This window comes from Trichechus manatus, unplaced genomic scaffold (genome assembly GCF_000243295.1).
Source record: "Trichechus manatus latirostris isolate Lorelei unplaced genomic scaffold, TriManLat1.0 scaffold00007, whole genome shotgun sequence".
In the NCBI taxonomy this organism is placed as follows: Eukaryota; Metazoa; Chordata; class Mammalia; order Sirenia; family Trichechidae; genus Trichechus; species Trichechus manatus.
Window position 1 is genome coordinate 24,744,314 of NW_004443943.1, and position 18,600 is coordinate 24,762,913.

At 45.4% G+C, this 18,600-nt stretch overlaps 1 protein-coding gene across 1 annotated transcript in view; it reads right to left on the minus strand.

The window, feature by feature from the left end:
* The window catches only part of CRTAC1 (cartilage acidic protein 1), a 146,965-nt gene that overhangs the window by 120,964 nt on the left and 7,401 nt on the right, over positions 1-18,600 (minus strand). The window contains exon 2 of the mRNA XM_004370008.1: positions 6,297-6,496. Within this exon, the coding sequence (XP_004370065.1) occupies positions 6,297-6,496 (200 nt within the window). The remainder of the gene's footprint in view (positions 1-6,296; positions 6,497-18,600) is intronic.

Genomic DNA, 18,600 nt, shown 5'->3' on the forward strand with positions numbered 1-18,600 from the left:
AATCGCCTCATATGCGTATGAAAACTGGACAATGAATAAGGAGACCGAAGGAAGAATTGATGCTTTTGAATTATGGTGTTAGCAAAGAATACTAAATACACCATGGACTGCTAGAAGAACAAACAAGTCTGTCTTGGAAGAAATACAGCCAAAGTGCTCCTTAGAAGTGAGGATGGCAAGACTTCGTCTCATGTACTTTGGACATCTTATCAGGAGGAACCAGTCCCTGGAGAAGGACATCATGCTTGGTAAAGCAGAAAACCCACTGCCGTCGAGTCAATTCCAACTCATAGCGAACTTATAGGACAGAGTAGAAGTGCCCCACAGGGTTCCCAAGGAGCGCCTGGTGGATTCAAACTGCCAAACTTTTGGGTAGCAGCTGAACTCTTAACCACTATGCCACCAGGGTTTCCTAGGTAACGTAGAGGGTCAGCGAAAAAGAGGAAGACCCTTGATGAGAAGGATTGACACAGTGGCTACAACAATGGGTTCAAACATAACAACGATTGTGAGGATGGCACAGGACTGGGCAGTGTTTCATTATGTTGAACATAGGGTCGCTATGAGTTGGAACTGACTCGACGGCACCTAACAACATATATATATATCTATACACACACATACACACATACATATATACATATATGGAGCCCTGGTGGCGCCGTGGTTAAGAGCTTGGCTGCTAACCAAAAGGTCTGCAGTTCAAATCCACCAGCTGCTCCTTGGAAACCCTATAGGGCAGTTTCTACTCTTTTCAATAGGGTCACGAGAAGTCAGAATTGACTCAACAGCAATGGGTTTACGGGATACGTATACATATATATACATGTTAAGAAGTATGGCATAGGACTGGGCAGTGTTTCGTTCTTTTGTATGTGGGGTTGCTATGAGTCGGAACCGACTTGATGGCACCTAACAACAACAACAGTATGTGTGTGTGCGTGTGTTCTGGGAGGGGGTTGGGATGGGCTTAAAGCAGGGGTGGACAGTTGATCAAGACAGACTTTAACTTCATCTACAATGTATAAATTTTTTTGCAATAAAGTATATTTAAGTCTAATTAAAATACATTTTTTGTAAAAACAAGACAGCTAGAAACTGAATGGAATAATCTAACATTTTAAGTTAATGTCAAAATTGATGATTGAATCTATTAAATGTATTTTACAAAGCAACAGTTCGGACTGAAATTCAAAAATATTTATTCCTATTTTGTTAAAAGCATGTGTGTGTATATGCACATGCATATTTATATATACCACATATATTTAAATATATTTATATGTATACTCCACCTGTCTATCATACATCTACCTATTTGTTGTTGTTATTAGTTGCTGTTGAGTTGACTCTGACTCATGGCAACCCCATGCGTTACAGAGTAGAAATGCTCCATAGGGTTTTCTTGGCTATAATTTTAAAAGAAATAGATCACCAGGACTTTTATGCAGTACTGCTGGGTGGGTTCGAACTGCCAACTCTTTAGGTTGGCAGTTGAGTGCAAACTGTTTGCGCCACCTAGGGACCTTATATCTACCTATACGTACTGTATATATCTATATCTGTATACTACACTTGTCTACATACGCTTATAATAAAATACATAAATGCTACTTTGATTAACCATAAATATCTCATTCTTTATCATTGTTCTTATTATTTATAAAGGTGAAAATATCTCCTATATGATCATGATTAATCTGGTAATACGAATGTGGTTTGCCTTTTAAATAATTCAATTAACTTTAGTAAGTTAAAAAAAAAGTTTCCTGATATAGTTGCAAAATTAAGAAAAAAATAAACCACTGCTTTACAATATATAGCATCCCTTTAAATGAAACCCTTCCAAGTGTGAAGAATGCATTCAGGTTTTATCAAATGAATGCTCTTTGTGTAGAAAAACTGATCTAAATCATGGATTTAAACTTTACAGCCACTACAGTCTTTCCATTTGAGCACATCTCCTGTTGGAGACTGAGAGGGTAGTGGGGTTATCTCAGACCTCTGGGGATATCCAGGAAACAAAAGCTGCTCTAAAGGAATTGTACAAGATTGACAGCAACAGGAACTCCTTTCCAGAGTACGTGAGACTGTAGATTGGGTGTTTAGTTCCACTGAGAAAAGGGGAAGCCACTGGGCTTTCTATTTACCCAGGGAACCAGTCCTGAAGACCTCAATGGTCTGTGCGTGCACAGACATTTCCAGGAGTGATCAAATCCTCCCCTCACCCTGCAGGGAGGAGACTCTGGGCAGACCGCAATCATGCACCTGCCAGTTAACAGATAAACCCTCCATATGCGGAGGCACTCGCCCAGCTGTGGCAGTGGCGTGAGACAGCCCATTCCCTCCCTCACCCCCTCAGAACAAAGGGCGGTCATTTGCCGCTCCTCTCAGTCAGATGCACGCACACGCCTTCCATCACAATTAACTTAAGACTCTGAAACACAACACAAACTCACTCACAACATGCTCAAAATCAATGCCATCAATACCCAGAACGAGGATACCAAAAAAGCAAAACAAAACAAACCTATTCAAAGAGTAAATACTCAAAGCAACAGCACTAGAGTCAGACATAGTACAAGGTCAACAAATCTAAAGACAAGTTCAAGTACAGGGCACCTTATAAATGGAAGAGCTGGCATTCTACGAGGGGTTGCAAATGTAAATGTCTTCGCAGGCCAGATAATGGAAAGGTCTATAAGGTAACAGGAAGGGGGGCCTGTCATGAGTCAGACCACTGGTGTGCTAGATAAAGACATTCAAATTCAATTAAAAAAAATTCAACTCCTGCTACATGATTCTTGAACAGAGTTAACAATCAAACAGAGAAGGACACAGAGTTAAATATGATGAGTGGTGGTGGTGTTGTTAGTTGCCGTCAAGTCAATTACCACTCATGGTGACCCCATGTGTGCAGAGTAGTAAACTGCTCCATAGGGTTTGCAAGGCTCTGACCTTTCAGAAGCAGACTGCCAGGCCTGTCTTCCGAGGTGCCTCTGGGTGGGTTTGAATTGCCAACCTTTCAGCCAGTAGTTGAGTGCTTAATCACTTGTGCCACCCAGGGACTCCATGATGGGTGTAGGGGGGATGAAATAGAGTAAGAGTCAAAATTAGAAACGCTGCCAAGGCGTTCACATGGGATGAAAGACAGGACAGTGATCCTAGCTATCATTATTGGAAAGGATGGTGACCCCTTGGTTTATAATTTAAAAAGCATTAGCAAAACAAAAACCAAACGAAATGGGTGTGTTAAGCTCTAACATAGAACATTCCAATTAATCATATAAGTTCTTCATATAAATAACCATTGTACTGGATTACAAAAAAGATTGCACACATTCCTTTGGAAAGCTCTAAATAAATGGAACCTCTAAATAGTATAACCAAAAAAGAAAAAAAAAAACCCAAGCCTGTTGCCACTGAGTCGATTCCAACTCATAGCGACCCTACAGGACAGAATAGAACTGCCCCATAGGTTTCCAAGGAGCAGCTAGTAGATTCAAACACTGATCTTTTGGTTAGCAGTCATAGCTCTTAACCACTGTGCCACCATGACTCTCCAAAGAGTATAGGTGTGGTCTTATTGGAAGGCAAGGGTGGACCAAATGACCTCCCAAGGTCCTGATTTAAACATGTCTGTATAGTCAACTCTTGGTTATCCAGTCTAAAGGGAGAAGACAGTGACAAATCATCCTAAGCTGAAGATAATAAAAAGTTATATTTGCCTTTGAAATGTATTTTGGTACTTAAATTCGAACTTGTCTTTCTGACGCTCTGAGAATTCACAATGCTTCACAACAGCCACAAAGCCTGACCTGGAGCTCGGTGGCTGCCCAATTTCGCCACCCTGTCCTCTGTATAACTCTTACTCTTTGCTAAGGGTGAGAACTAGCTCTTTCAGAATATTGTCCAGCAGCCCAAACTTTCTCAGACAGGGGCTACCTGGTTCAGCTCTTCCCTCGGAGAAGAGAAAGGGGGTCTTTCCAAATGGTTAATTCAGGGTCAAGACCCAGGATGGTCTGGTTCTTGTTTCCAAGGGACGATTCCAGAGTCCTACTGGATCCTCAGTAACCTGCAAGCTAGACAAGATATACACACCTGCTGTAAGATGACTACAAACAGGATGGTCTATTTTGTCTAGATTCTCTACCCTAGAGGACACAACAGCAAATTTCTTGAGTTCCTTGGAAGAGAGAGAAAAAAGAACTTCATTGAAAAGGAAGATAAAATAAATGTCCAGCACTTGGAGGGAAAAACTCTGCATGCTCAGGAGATTAGGAGCAGTTCCCTGACATCAAAGGATGGGTGGGATGGAAACCCATCATGCCCGTGTTTAGACACAGTGCCCAGACAACTGACCTCCGACAATGGGTCTATCTGGGCTATCAATCATTCCCTTTGACCTGGAAAGGACAGGCAGCCATGGAAAATTCTGCTACCAAACAGTTCTGCCTCTTCCCAAACAGGCCCAGGTCAGGACCGGCCCTGGAGGCAAGACCTTCTCTTTTAGCTCTGATCTTTGCAGCTGAAAGCTGAGCTATGAGGAGGGCAATGCAGCCCATGACTGCTATTTCAGCATGCCTTTGAGAGAGATGCCATGGAAAGGGGCAAAATGATAACAAAAATAATAAAAGTAAGCTGTAAGAGACTGTCTTTGTGGAAACTGGGTCTGCAGAGTCAAATAACTTGTACAAGGTTCACAACTTGTGAATGGGATATATTAAAACCAGGTCTTTCAAATTCAAAATCCAAAATGCTTTCTGTTACTTGCAACTGCTAAGATAACGTTACGTGCCATTACTTTGTTCAGTGCTCCCATAAAAGCGCAGGCCTCCCAGAATGAGGATGACTGTCCCCTGTGATGTTTTGATTGATTGATTGATTTTGAAGTGATCACTAAACTTTGTACAGTGTAGTTTGGCAGAAACTCTAGAGTTTGGGAGCCTTGGGGTTTGATCTTGACTCATTCACTTACTATGTACTTGACAGCAGGCAAGTCACTTAGCATCTCTGAATCCCAATTTCCTTGTCTGTAAACGGGTATGATACTATACTTACTTCATAGTGTTGTCAAGACGATTAAATAAGGGTGAGAATGGTTGCACAACTCAAAGAGTGTAATCAATGTCACTAAATGGTACATGTAGAAACTGTTGAACTGGTGTATGTTTTGCTGTGTATATCCTCAACAATAACAACAAAATAAATAAAATTTAAAGAAAAAAACTACATATACATTTTTAAAAAAGAGGATTAAATAAGATGATGCATGGGAAAGGCTTAGCACAGTGCCTAGTACATATTAAAAAACAAAAAACAAAAAAACCATTGCCGTCGAGTCAATTCCAACTCATAGCAACCCTATAGGACAGAGTAGAACTGCTCCATAGGGTTTCCAAGGAGCAGCTTGTAGATTTGAACCAAACTGCCGACCTTTTGGTTAGCAGCCGTAGCTTTTAACCACTGCACCAGCAGGGCTCCAGGTTAGTGTTCAATAATAAGAATTATTAATGGCGATCGGCAGAATTTACAACGCATTGTCACATGCAATTCCTACTGAGGCTTCAGGACAATAGGGCGTAACAACTATACACCTTTGTACAGATGATGTAAGTGAATCTCAGCAAGTAAGTGACCTACTCAAGGTCACGTAACTGGAAAGTTGTAGAGCTAGGGCCTGAATTCAAGCCATTTGGACTTCAAATCTTATGCTTTTCTTGCTATACTATGTTGCTTCTTAAGAGAGAAAGGGACAATGGGCACCAAGGTGTGGTTTAGAGGTTTAGCCATCCCTGTGAACTTCCATCTTCCTCCTTTTAAAAGGACAAGTAATGTTTTCCAGTCTTACGTCAAGTGCTATGCAAATGTAGCTTTGAGCATCCCCTTCTACCATGATTGTCACCTGTAAGCCCCTCCCTATGTAGAAAATCTAGAGCCCCACTGGTGAAAAGTAATACTTACATAACTAAGGAGGCTTAAGTAAGAAGAGCAGAGGGTGCCTTGAGGCAGAGAATTCAAAATTTCTCCCTGGAAAGCCTGTGGGTCAGTTATGCTTCCTCCAAACTGCCTTCCATCCCAACTTGCTGCTTTAGCAAAAGGCAAGACAGACTAAGCCAGAAACCTAGCCAAGCCCAGGCAAGTTGCATCTGAGCCACAGACGACCACAGACCTACAAGTGAGAACTAAATGTGTGTGGTAGTAAGTCTGTGGGTTTTGGAGTTATTTGTTACACAACCTTGTTGCAGAAAAAGCTGACAAATACATCTGTCCAACTCAGGGTGGGAGGTACTTACCCTGCCACAACGATCTCAAAGTCCCCGTCATGGTCCACATCAGTAACTGCCACACCATAGTTGAGCTGGGTGGGGTTGCTGTCATAGTCAGGGGGCAGAACCGAGTTGGTGACCACAGTGAACATGGGTTCGGCCTGCTGGGATCCCTCAGTGTGGGGCAGAAGCCACAGCAGCAGCAGGAACAGTAACATCCTCAACATCTAAAACCCAAAGTTATAAATGTTACTGGAAGGCCCCATAGCCAAAGCAGTCCAGGAAAATCTAATCCGGGTTAGCCCAGTGGTGCCTTTCTCCCCTATTCACAGAGGGCTTGGCAATTCCTAAACCAAACCCAAGCCCGTTGCTATAGAGTTGATTCCAACTCATGGTGACCCAATGTGCTTCAGAGTAGAACTGTGCTCCAGAGGATTTTCAATGGCAGTAATCTTATGGGTGGACACCCTGGTGGTGTAGTGGTTAAGAGCTACGGCTACTAACCAAAAGACTGGCAGTTTGAATCCCTAGCACTCCTTAGAAACTGTATAGGGAAGTTCTACTCTGTCCTATAGGGTCGCTATGAGTCAGAATCAACTCAACGGCAACAGGTTTGGTTTTTTGGGTAATCTCACGGAAGTAGATCACCAGACCTTTCTTCTTCAGCGCCGCTGGGTGGATTTTTGGTTAGTAGGCAAGTGCAAACCCTTGCAACAGCCAGGGACCTAGTCTGCCACTTTTCCACAACACCTGCCTTGACCACCCCCTTTAAAATTGCAACCTGTACCCATCAGCCCCAGTCACCCTTACTATGGTCTGCATTTTCTTCTTAGCACCTATCACCTTATAACATACTATAATTTCCTTATTCATTATGCTTATCATTTATTGTCGGTCTCCCTCTGCTAGGCTGTAAGCTCCATGAGGACAAGAATTTTTGTCTGTTTTGTTCACTGATATACACCAAGCCAAGAAGAGCGTCTGGCACGTAACAGGCACTCAATACATTTTTAGTGAATTAAGGAAGGAATGGTGGAGTATAAACACACAGACACTGAAGCCAAACAAACCTAGGAAGGAATTCTAGCCACTTCCATGAGGTATTTCATGTTTCCAAACCTCCATGTCTTCAGCTGCCTATTTGGGAAATACGTACCTTGTAGGGCTATTATATGGGCTAAGATAATATAAGTAAAGAACTTAGCTCAGTGTTTGGAACATAGTAGGTGCTCAGTAAATGAAAACTATTATTATTATTAGAAGAGCAACTTACTGAACACTCAGGAGATCCCCAGTCTTCACATGAATGTAGACCATAATTACTAAGTTACGAGGGAGAAGGCCACAGTCAAGGGTTTCTTGAAAAAACATATAGTCTGAGACCTGTTACCATTCTTGTTAAGTCCCAGTAAATAAATGTCTTGTTAATCCCTGGAATGGGTGACAATAAACTTGAGGCATTTTCCACATGATATACCAAGAAAAGGAGGCCCCTTCCATAGTCTGGGAGAAAGACGAAACTAGCAGGTCTCCACACAGTCCAGGGGTGGGGGGATAGACCACATGAGTAGCTAGGTCTAGAACCACAAGTTGAGGCGGTGAAGGATGGTTCTTCTGTGGGAACACACCCCAGAGGGAGCCTGGAGGGAATCTGTGATGTGGCAGGTTCCTTGAGCCAACGTCCCTCCCCAGGGCAGACAGCCATCACCTCCAGACCAGGAAGCAGTCAGTTAGGGGGCCGCATTCCAGCAGGATCTGACGAGCAGTACTTCATTCACTTGTAGAAATTAAACCATTGTGTGCGTATTTTATTATAAATTAATTATGTATAATCCATTGTATAATTCATTATTATGTTTCTAACATAACTCAGGGTGTTGCCAACCAGCCTGGGGCCACGGAAGCCAGTGGCACACACCCAACAGACAGATGGGAATGGCCAAGGAGATGGAAGCCCTCCGCTCCCTCTGAGGGAGACACTTAGGACACTACAAATGGCACCACTCTGAGACTGGGCCTGCACACCAGGAATCAGAATCCACAGAGCATTCTAGAGGCTCTGCTGGAATGAGTCCCACAGGGGCTACCTGGGCTTAGTCTCAGCAGGGAAAGCAGTGCCTTCTTGCCTTCAGAAAGTACCAAATCTCTTCCTGATGGAATTTTTCCTGCTGGCTTGCCACTGCGTCTGGCAGTCAAGTGCAAGGCTGAGTGAGACTGATGTCTTAATGAAAGGAAGAACAAGGAAGATATGAAGACTGTTTCCTCATATGGAGACAGACATTCCTGCCAGCAAATGAGCCTGCTCCAGTTCAAGAACCTGGAGACCAAAATGGAGAACCCCGACACCACCCTGGGAGCCAAATATGATTCCCAAATAAGCCAAATAAATTTCCCTAATGCCTGTTGGAGAGACAGTGGGCTTCCCAGGGAGAGAAGCAGAGGCCGGGCTCCAATTGTAGGGCAGAAACTAACCATGGAGCGCCATCCCTGGGAAGGAGGCTCTTGTAGCATGTTCATGGAGCACATATTGGGTGTTGCACTATCACAGTGAGGTCATTCCAAACGACTGAGACATCTGAACAAGACAGCATCTTCTATTGGGTGGTCTTAATCACTGAAGGCAAATGCGTTACTATGAGAGCTCTGCAACCGGCAGGAAGTTATACTGGATAAAGGGAACTCACAACTGGAGAATGAGCAGCTGGGGAGAAAATGGGAGGCTGAAAGGTATTTAATAACCAGTGCGGACATGCTGCAATGTAGCATGGATCTGAAGGTCACTGGACCTCTAGGTCGAAAGGGATGACTCTTTAAACCATAACCTCTATGGGGACATAGAGGGAACAGCAAATGAATTTCAGCTTGAGAGCCAAATCTGACTGATTGGCAGTGGCTGGAAAGAGTGCTGTGATCAGCTTACAATGCCGGCAGTGGGCCCAGAAGAGAAAAGTGGCATTGGTCATGCCTTCTAGAAGCTAGTTAGCGCCTCCCAGGCACCATAACTGCAATTTGGGTCACTGCCACCAGGGAGGCAGGTTCTATTAGGGTAATATGCATCTAACTAGCAGAAATTTTCTAATGAAGGCCATGAGGGGCAAGAACCATGACCCTGCCTGTTGAGTTTTACTTTTTCTCTGAAAAGCAGAACTTTTAATTAAAGAAGCCATATGGACAAAGTAGCTACTCTGTATTTTCCATTTCCAGATAAATAACCTAAGGCAAGATGAAAAAGAAATAACACACCTATGGTCTGACCTCTGTTTGCTTGGTGACCTTGAACAAGTCACAACCTCATTGGGTCTCAGCTTTCTTCTCTAAAATGACGGACTGGGAGTAGATCTCTAAAGGTCCTTTCCAGCTTTAAAATTCTATGATGGATTAAAGGATTTTTTTAGAAGCAAACCTTCAGCAGTTTTTTTTTTTTCTCCCCTCGCTTCTTCTATAAACTCCAGACTAACCTGTGTGGTTTTCCTTTCTGAGTATATTAAACACATTTTGAACAAAACAGCTTTTCAGCAGAGTTCTATAGTAGTTCCCTCACAAAGCCATGGCCAGAGAGGAAAAAGCCATCATTACTGTGGCTCCTGAATTCAGCCAGCATGAGCAGACCCAGAGGTGTAAGGAGGGTAACAGCACCCAGGGGCAATCTCTAAATTGCACCCCTCCCCCCACCAATTTCAAGACGAATAGAGGTCGAGAGCCGAGCCGGTGACACACCAGCAGAGCTGCCTTACCCCCTCTTGTCCAGCTGCTTCAGTGAGGCACCTCTCATATTTGTGGCACCTCGGGATGTCATTCCGCACCTCGTCTGGCGCCCCTTTATACTTGCATCAAGGGGGCAAGTGTCCCCTTCTGCCCATCCCCTTCCCTCCCCAAGCCTCTGGGCGGATCAGTGGATAGTTTCCCCTGGGAGGGGGGAGGGTGGTGAGAGAGCACATCAGCATCTTCTGGGAGTTCACATCAGCATCATCTGGGAGTTCGTTAGAAATGCAGAATCTAAAGCTCCGTCCCTGACCTAATAAAGCAGAATGTGCATTTTACCAAGATTTTGGGTGATTTGAAGGCACGCTGAAGTTTGAGAAACATTGCTCAAATTTGACTGGATTGGCTACACCAGAAACCTCCCAGTCGATTATGACTCATGGTGACCCCATGTGTTACAGAGTAGAACTGCTCCATAGGGTTTTCTTGGATGCAATCTTTATGGAAACAGATCTGTGGCACTGGTGGGTGGGTTTGTACCGCCAACCTTTAGGTTAGTTGAAACCAATCCAAACCCGTTGGCACTGAGTCAATTCCAACTCACAGTGACCCTATAGGACAGAGTAGAATTGCCCCATAGGGTTTCCAAGGAGCAGCTGGTGGATTTGACTGCCAACATTTTGGTTAGCAGCCGAGCTCTTAACCACTGTGCCACCAGGGCTCCTAGTCAAGTGCAAACCATTTGTGCCACCCAGGGACCTGGAATCACCAGGCGTTTTTAAAAAAATACTGATGTCTGGGTCTCATCCCAGATATTCCAACTTAATTGGTATAGGATGCGTCAGATTTTTAAAAGCTCTCCAAGTGATTCTAATATGTTGCAACATTTGAGAAACACTGTTCTATACCAGTGTTTCTGTGCCTCTCAAACTTTAATGTGTATGAATCACTTGGGGGTCTTGTTAAAATGCAGATTCTGATTCACTAGATCTGCAGTAGGGCCCAAGATTCTATATTTCTAACAAGCTCCCTGGTGTGCTGCTGCTATGAGTTCATAAAGTATGCACTGAATAGCAAGGTTCTAGCCACTGCTCCTAAGGTCGTAGAACCAGGCTGTATACCACAGTGAATGTATGAGATTGGTTCAAGAACCTCCTCCTCCTCCTCTAGATTTAAGGGGCTGAAATCAATTCTGCTGTTGTTGTTGGGTGCTGTCGAGTCAATTCTGACTCATAGCGACCTCATGTGACAGAGTAGAACTACCCCATAGGGTTTTCTTGGCTGTAAACTTTACAGGAGGAGACTGCCAGGTCTTTCTCCCGCAGAGTCCCTGGGTGGGTTTGAATTGTCAACCTTTTGGTTAGCAGCCGAGTGCTTAACCGTAGTGCCAACAGGGCTCTGAAATCAATCCTAGGGCTATGCAATCCCCAAGGCTTCTCAGGGCTCAGTTTAGCATTATATACTCAAAGTACATGTCACCTTCAGCTCAAGGTCAAATTATCATAATTGATAGAGTGACAAAGAGAGATTTTGACTGTAATCTTTGCAAAGAAGTGAGAAGAGGGGAAGGGTTAGAGCTGGAGGGGGTCAGGTCAAGGAGACAAGAGATAGGTACCATAAAAAGGCAGAGCCTAGAGAGAATAGGGCATGGGCAGGAAGTTTAGGCTGAGGTAGAGATGCAAGCCAATGTATTTTCAGAAACCATCATGGTACCTGGACCTGGTACCTAGTAGGAGCTCACTAAATATTTGGTGAATGAATAAATGAAGGAATATGTCCAAATGATAATGTGAATCAGCAAAAACTGCTTGCAACTTGACACAGTTAGTTAAAAACTGTTCTTTCCCTAAAGCAAAGCTTCTCAAACTGCATTATGCTTACGAATCACCTGGAAATCTTGTTAAAAATGCAGATTTCTGACAAGCTCCCAGGTGATGTTAAGGCTGCTGGTCTACAGACTGCAGTTTTAGTAACAAGGCTCTAAACCAGTGGTTCTAAATCCTAGCTGCCCAATAAAATCACCTGGGGAATTTTTAGGAATATACTGCTGCTCAGGCCCTGTCCCCAATTTCTGACTTAATTGGTCTAGGGTGGGGCCTGGGTGCTGTGTATTTTCAGAAGCGTCTAAATGATTTTAATGGGCAGTCTAGGTTGAGAACCACTGCCCCAGACTCCTGGTCCCCAGATGGGAGCGTAAAGTGCAATTTGATTTGAAGCAAAAAATGTTTCTGCTCCTGAAATTCATCACGAGCTTGTTGGAGTACATCAAGAAAATCTATTTGGCCAGCGAGGGTCAAAGAAGGAAAGATACAAAGTTTGAGGAAGAAAGTAGAGCCAGCTGATACCGCCTGAATCAGAAGGGCAGCAGGCTCTGGAGTGACCTTGCATTCTACATGGCTGGCTTGGAAGAACTCCTGCCACACCACAGTGAACACCTGAATCTTTTGGGAGAACATGTAGAAAAATTAAAAACAGAATGAAAAAGTTAGTTGAACTAAACTTTTTGTTTTCCTGAATGCTTGTGTATCAAGCACTTACTATGTACTAGAGTACTATGAGAGTACTCATAGGCAGGAGTAGTACTAGAGTACTATATATAGGAATATGTACTAGTATATCCAAGAGATGTAGTGGGTTCTAAGAATACAAAGATGAATAAAACCTGGTCCTTCCCCTCAAGGAGTTCTCCCAGCAGGAAGCAGAGCAGCCAGGTAATCAAAGAAGGTGTAACACTTGTGTAAGTGCAATGGCAGGGTGTCCAGGGGCAGAGCAGCCCAGAGGAGGTGAGGCTAAATATTAAAGGTGGGCATGGGCAGAGGGGTGCAGAGTTCTAGGTGCCTCAACAAGGAATGTGGGCTACTCCTACAGGGGGAGGGGTCAAAGAAGTTTCTTAACAAGGGCGAGAGTGGTAGCACTTGTGTTTCAGACAGTGAGAAGATTTGCTTTGTAATAATAATTTCTTAAAAATGTATACGTGAACTTTTTGAACAGTCCTCAACAGGATAAAGAGAGAGAGAAGCAAAAACAATAAAACTAAACTAAAACCCAAAGCTTGGAGTAAGAGGCCTGGATTTGGATCTTAACTCCACCCTATACTAGCTGTTGACCTTGGACATGCTCCTTAACCTTGCTGATCTTCAGTGTCCTTGTCTGTAACATGAGGATAATATGACTCCCTGAGGTTGCAAGGGTTCAACAGCTACAGTTAGTGCCTCTCACTGGGCCGGGCAGGAGGCAGTCTCCTTGATTGTTTCCCTTCCTTTCACACAGAATAGCACTTAGGTTAGTCTTTAGACATTGGTTGTGGGTCACATGCAGCCAAACTCAGTTTTCTATGGCCTCGGGACCTTCCTGAATTGGGTCTGAAAACTGGTAACCAAGCAACCTGGATTCTCCGATGTGGGGTCAGGCAGCTGTGGGGAGAGGCTTCCGGGGCAATTTTCTGGGCACAAAGGTCTTCAGCAATTACTGAAAGAGCCAAGGACACTGCCTCAAGCTCTCACAAAGGCAAGAGCCTTAAATGCTTCAGATGTTGAGGGCACAGACCCTTTCCAGACGCTCGCAGGAGAGTAGAGACATGAGAGGCAGCTGCAGGAACACTCTACCCCCGATGTGTTGGGCCACTGGATCTACACAGAAACCTACAAAAGAGCCCCCAGCACTAAACCAAGTTGGAGAAGAGCTAACAGAAGCTGCCCTGGAACATTCACCCACAACACCACTTCTTGCAGACCCACCACGAGCTTGGAATCATGCTAGGAGCTGGGGTGTGTCCTGCCTGGTGGAGGGCTCAGGGAGAAAGCTATTCAACATTGGCCGTGTAGGGTGAGGGGTGCTGTGGAGAGAGGAACGCAGCAGTGAGGAGGTGTGGGGCTGGGGAATGCTTCCTGGAGGTAAGGTGCTTTAGCTGAACTTTGGAGGATGCTAAGAAGTTAGTTGGACATGGAGAGACAGGAAGAGGAGAGCAATGGAAACAGAGAGCAGAGACCTGCAAAAGTTAGGGGACTCAGCTTTCACCCCAACCTGCCCTTCTAGAACCTTCTATTTAAAGCCCTGCTCCCCAGGCCATGTGTTAAGGGGAGCACTCATGCCCTACTCCTCATGTTTCCATGTTTCCACATTCCACTTTCCATTTAGCCTAGAGCAGTGGTTCTCAATCGGGGCAATTTTTCTCCCCAGGGGACATTTGACAATGCCAGGAGACTTTGGTTGTCACAACTGGGGAGCAGGGTGAGACTAGCATCTAGTGGGTAGAGGCCAGGGATGCTGCTAAACATCCTACAATGCATAGGGCAGCCAACCAGGGCTGGATTATCCAATAGGCAAGGTAAGCACAGTGCTTACCCTGCTTACCAGGTCATCTGTAGTGAACAACTTCACATTTTTCCACCGCATCAAAGATTCTGCTTCTAGGTATGGCTGGCATCTGTCTCTCTCCCAACCCTGCAGCACCTTCCTACAGAATCAAAGCCTCTTTTCAAATTTACAATCCCTGACAGGGATGTAGTGAAACTGTTCACTACAGATTAGTAAATAAGCACAAGTAAGCCAGTGCTTACCTTGCTTATTGGGTAATACACCCTTGCTCACAACGAAGAATTATTGGGGGCAAAGTATCAATGGTGCCGAGACTGAGAAATACTGGATTCCCGTCTTCCTTCACTGTTTGGTTTGGAAAAATGGCACGGAGAGCCCTTTCTGGGCCCTCTCCTTCGGATCTGGCCCCTGCAGAAGCCACTCTCTGCCCTGTGAACTTGACCAGGCAGGCTCAGCCCTGCTCCCACCCAGAGGAGGCCCGCAGTGTGGAGAAGCAGGGCATCTGCATCTGTAGGCCCCAGGGCCCGCTCACCTGAGCCTGGTTTTCCCAACAGCTGTTTTGGTAATGAAGGTAGCACGTTTATCTCCACGGGTCTGAACCCCTCCTCTGTCTCTGTCTGTCTCTCACAACTGAATCTGGGTTGGGAGGAAGGATGCTATACGGTCACAGGGACTGGAAACCCAGTGTCATCCTCGGTTTCCGCTCCTTCCTCACTCTTCACAACCGCTGGATCTCCGAGTCAATTCTACTTCATGAGTCTCTCTCTAAGCTGCTCAGTTTTCCATCCCCAGTGCCAGGGATCTGTCCCCTCTACCTTCCCCTCAACAGTAGCAACACTTGCTAACTGCCCTTTCCTCTCATCTTCTCACCCAACACGGCTGTCAGAGCTCCCGCTCTACATCTCAGAGCTGATCACATCACTCTTCAGCCTCTAACCACTCATGAGTCCCTGTACTCGAGGCAAACAGAGAAGCACATAACTGCAATTTCACTTACTTAGCAAGTGCTACAGGAGAAATAGGAACTAGTGACAAACACTGACCTATGAGTGACAATGTGCCCGGCACTATTCTAACCCTTCCGGTAGATTATCTCATTCAATCCTCATAATAACCCTGCGAGACTGTTGCTTTATCTGTTGTCAAGTCAGCCCCCGACTCATGGTGACCCCACACACAACAGAACAAAACACTGCCCGGTCCTGCGCCATCCCTATGATTGGTGCGGATCAGACCATTTTGATCCATGGAGTTTTCATTGGCTGATTTTTGGGTGATGTAGGTACTATTATTATCCCTACTTTAGAGATCCCTACTACAGAGAAGTTGAGTAACTTGTCCAAGGTCACACAGGTAGCGCATGTTAGAGTCTGGATTTGCCCTTAAGCAAACTGGCTCCAGAATTGGTGTTCTTAGACACTACACCAACCAGCTTCTCTCACTACACCAAACTTGTCTTAAAGTGAGTAGAAGGCACAACCATCTCTGCCTGGGAAGCTGGGGAAGGCCTAAGGGAAGTGGTAATGGTGAACTGGACAGAGAGACAAGGTGCAGAACATGGCAGTCTGAAGGGACTCAGGTGGGGCAAGGGAAGCGCAGGTTTGAGTAGCCGGGTGAAGATCTGCGGGCAGGAGCACGGGATGAGGGTAGGACAGATGGTGGGAAGGGGTGCTGCTAATGAGCCTGGAGAAGACCATGGAGGGCTTCATGAGTAATGGAGCCAAAAGGGCTAGGGAATGACACGGTGGGAGTTATGTGTTAGCAACAACCTACAGCAGAGTGGTACGGAGGAGGCCCCAGGAGGGCTGGGCTGGAAGCAGGGAGGCCAATGAGGAGGCGAATATTGTGCCAAGTGAGAGAGAATGCTGGAGGCTGCCATTCATCCATTCAATATCTCTTATGTACCTACTTTACGGCAGGCACTGTCCTGGGCACTGGGAAAGTAGCTGAGAACAAAATAGGCAAAGTCCTTGCCCTCATGGAGATCACATCCTAACGCCTCAGTCATCTGTGCTTCTCCACCCCGTCCCCTATCCTGGTTCTCTGGACAAACTCCAGACCTTCTACACTGCCCCCCACTACCCCCGAAGGCTGCCATGTCCTATGGATCTTCCCCAGCACCAAAAAATACAAGGTTTCTTCCTCCTTCCCGCTAGCTGGAGAGGGCTCGAGTCTCTGCCTGCAGCTGCATTCTTCCTTTGCAGACAGAGAGGAGACTTGGTCCTACTCCAGAAAAAGGCAGACGAAAACTCAGGGGACCCAGACTAGGAGGTGCGACAGAGACTGGGGGGCTGATGAAATGGTGGTTGTGAAAGTGAGAGGACAAATGGGGTCTCCTAGCTGTATGCACAGGGCACAGTAGGACAGTAGGTCCTTAGTTAAGTAATATAAACTGCTCAGACTGTAAAATGGGAACTAACACTGCCTGGGTTGCTGTGAGGATGAGAAGAGATAATGCGTGTGAAGTGCTAGGCACAGTGCAAATAGGAAGTCCATAAATGGTAGGTAATGGCAACAACAGCAATACTATTGTTACTACTAATAAATGTTTGCTGAATGAACTAGTACACCTCAGAAGGTACTCCCCATCCAGGAGTAGTTGCCAAATGTTGAATGGAATGCATTCAACTATAAGACTTTGAGGAACAGGCTTGCTTCTATTCCTAATTTGTCTAGGAACCCTAGTGGTGTTCTTTGATGCCTTAAATACTGCTTCCCAAAGGCAGAACCACTCAGTATACCTTAATATACACATTCATTCTTTAAACATTGAGTAGATGCTCACGGGCCAGGTTAGAAATGATGACTAAGGTATGGACCCTGCTGTCAAGGAGAGTACAGTCTTCCAGGGGTGAGACACAATAGAGTGGGATAAGTTCAGAATAGCAACAGGTACAAAGTCCAGACGGATCCCATAGGAGGGAGAGACTGCCTTATGAAGTGCGTAGGGAGGGTGGGCAGGAAAGGCTCTCAGGAGCAGGTGAATCAGGATTAAAATGGTAGCGGCATTCATATGGGAGTGGCATTCCAAGTGGCAGAGATCTATGGATCAAAGACAGATGTGAAACAGCTCACATTGTGGGGAATGCAACTGTTGCCACTGGAGTGCAGGATCTGGGGTCTGGGCTGCAGGGAGAGAGGAGGCGGGCAGAGAAGGCTGGAGATGCAGTCTTGCATGGAAGCAGCAGTTGGGGCTTGCAGAGCCCGCTATGCCAAGGTAAGGAGCCCGGGGTTACATTGTTGGGGAGGTTTTGAAGTCATGATCAGACTTGCATTTTAGAAGCTTGTTTGGGCAACAAAGTACAGGAAGGAGAGTATCACAGAGGAGATTTGAACATCTGGGGTGGGGTGTGGAGGGGCAATGGATGACCTCCAAAATTCTTTTCCAGGTCTAAGAGTCGATGGATCAGATTTTTTCCCTCTAAATCACTTTAAACGCATTAGTGGACCTTGCTATTTAAAAACATCCTCCTGGGAATCTTTTTTGTGAAGCAATGGTTTACTTCTTAGTTTGTCTTGGGTGGGTGGAAATCCAAATTTTCATTTATTCTATCAGTTTAAACAAGGTAAACCTGCACCGAGCTTCCTGCGTCAGCCGGTGGGAAGGGGTAGGGGAAGGGAGTAAGCAGCAGTCAGAAGGTGGTAATGAGGAGGAGAAACCTGGCCTTGCTCAAGGCTCAGAGCTGCCCCAGGTCCTCCAACCCTGCTTGATCAGTGGGGACCTTTAGAGGTTCACACAGCCCTGGTGCTGCCAAGTGCAGGCTCTGGGAAGAAGGAGTTAGAAGGAAAGCTGGCCTCACTAACCAGACCAGTTTGGAGATGCACTTTATTTTTTATTTTTCTGGACTTTTAATTTTGTTTGTTGTTGTTAGTTGCCACTGAGTCGATTCCAACTCCTGGCGACCTCATGTGTACAAAGTAGAACTACTCCATAAGGTTTTCAAGGCTGTGACCTTTTGGAAGCAGACAGCCAGGCCTGTCTTCCAAGGCACCTCTGGGTGGGTTCAAATCACCAACCTTTTGGCTATTAGTTGAGTGCTTTAACCATTTGCGCCACCCAGGAACTCCTGGAGATGCATTTTAATACCAAGGACTGCCTCTGCCCAGAATGGCCGCCTGTACTCACCTAATCATCTGTTCACTCACCGAGCACCTACTGAGCAAGCATTGTGCTACCCACTGCCGTTGAGTCGAGTTCAACTCATAGCAACCCTACAGGACACAGCAGAACTGCCCCATAGGGTTTCCAAGGAGCAGCTGGTGGATTTGAACTGCTGACCTTTTGGTTAGCAGCCATAGCTCTTAACCACTG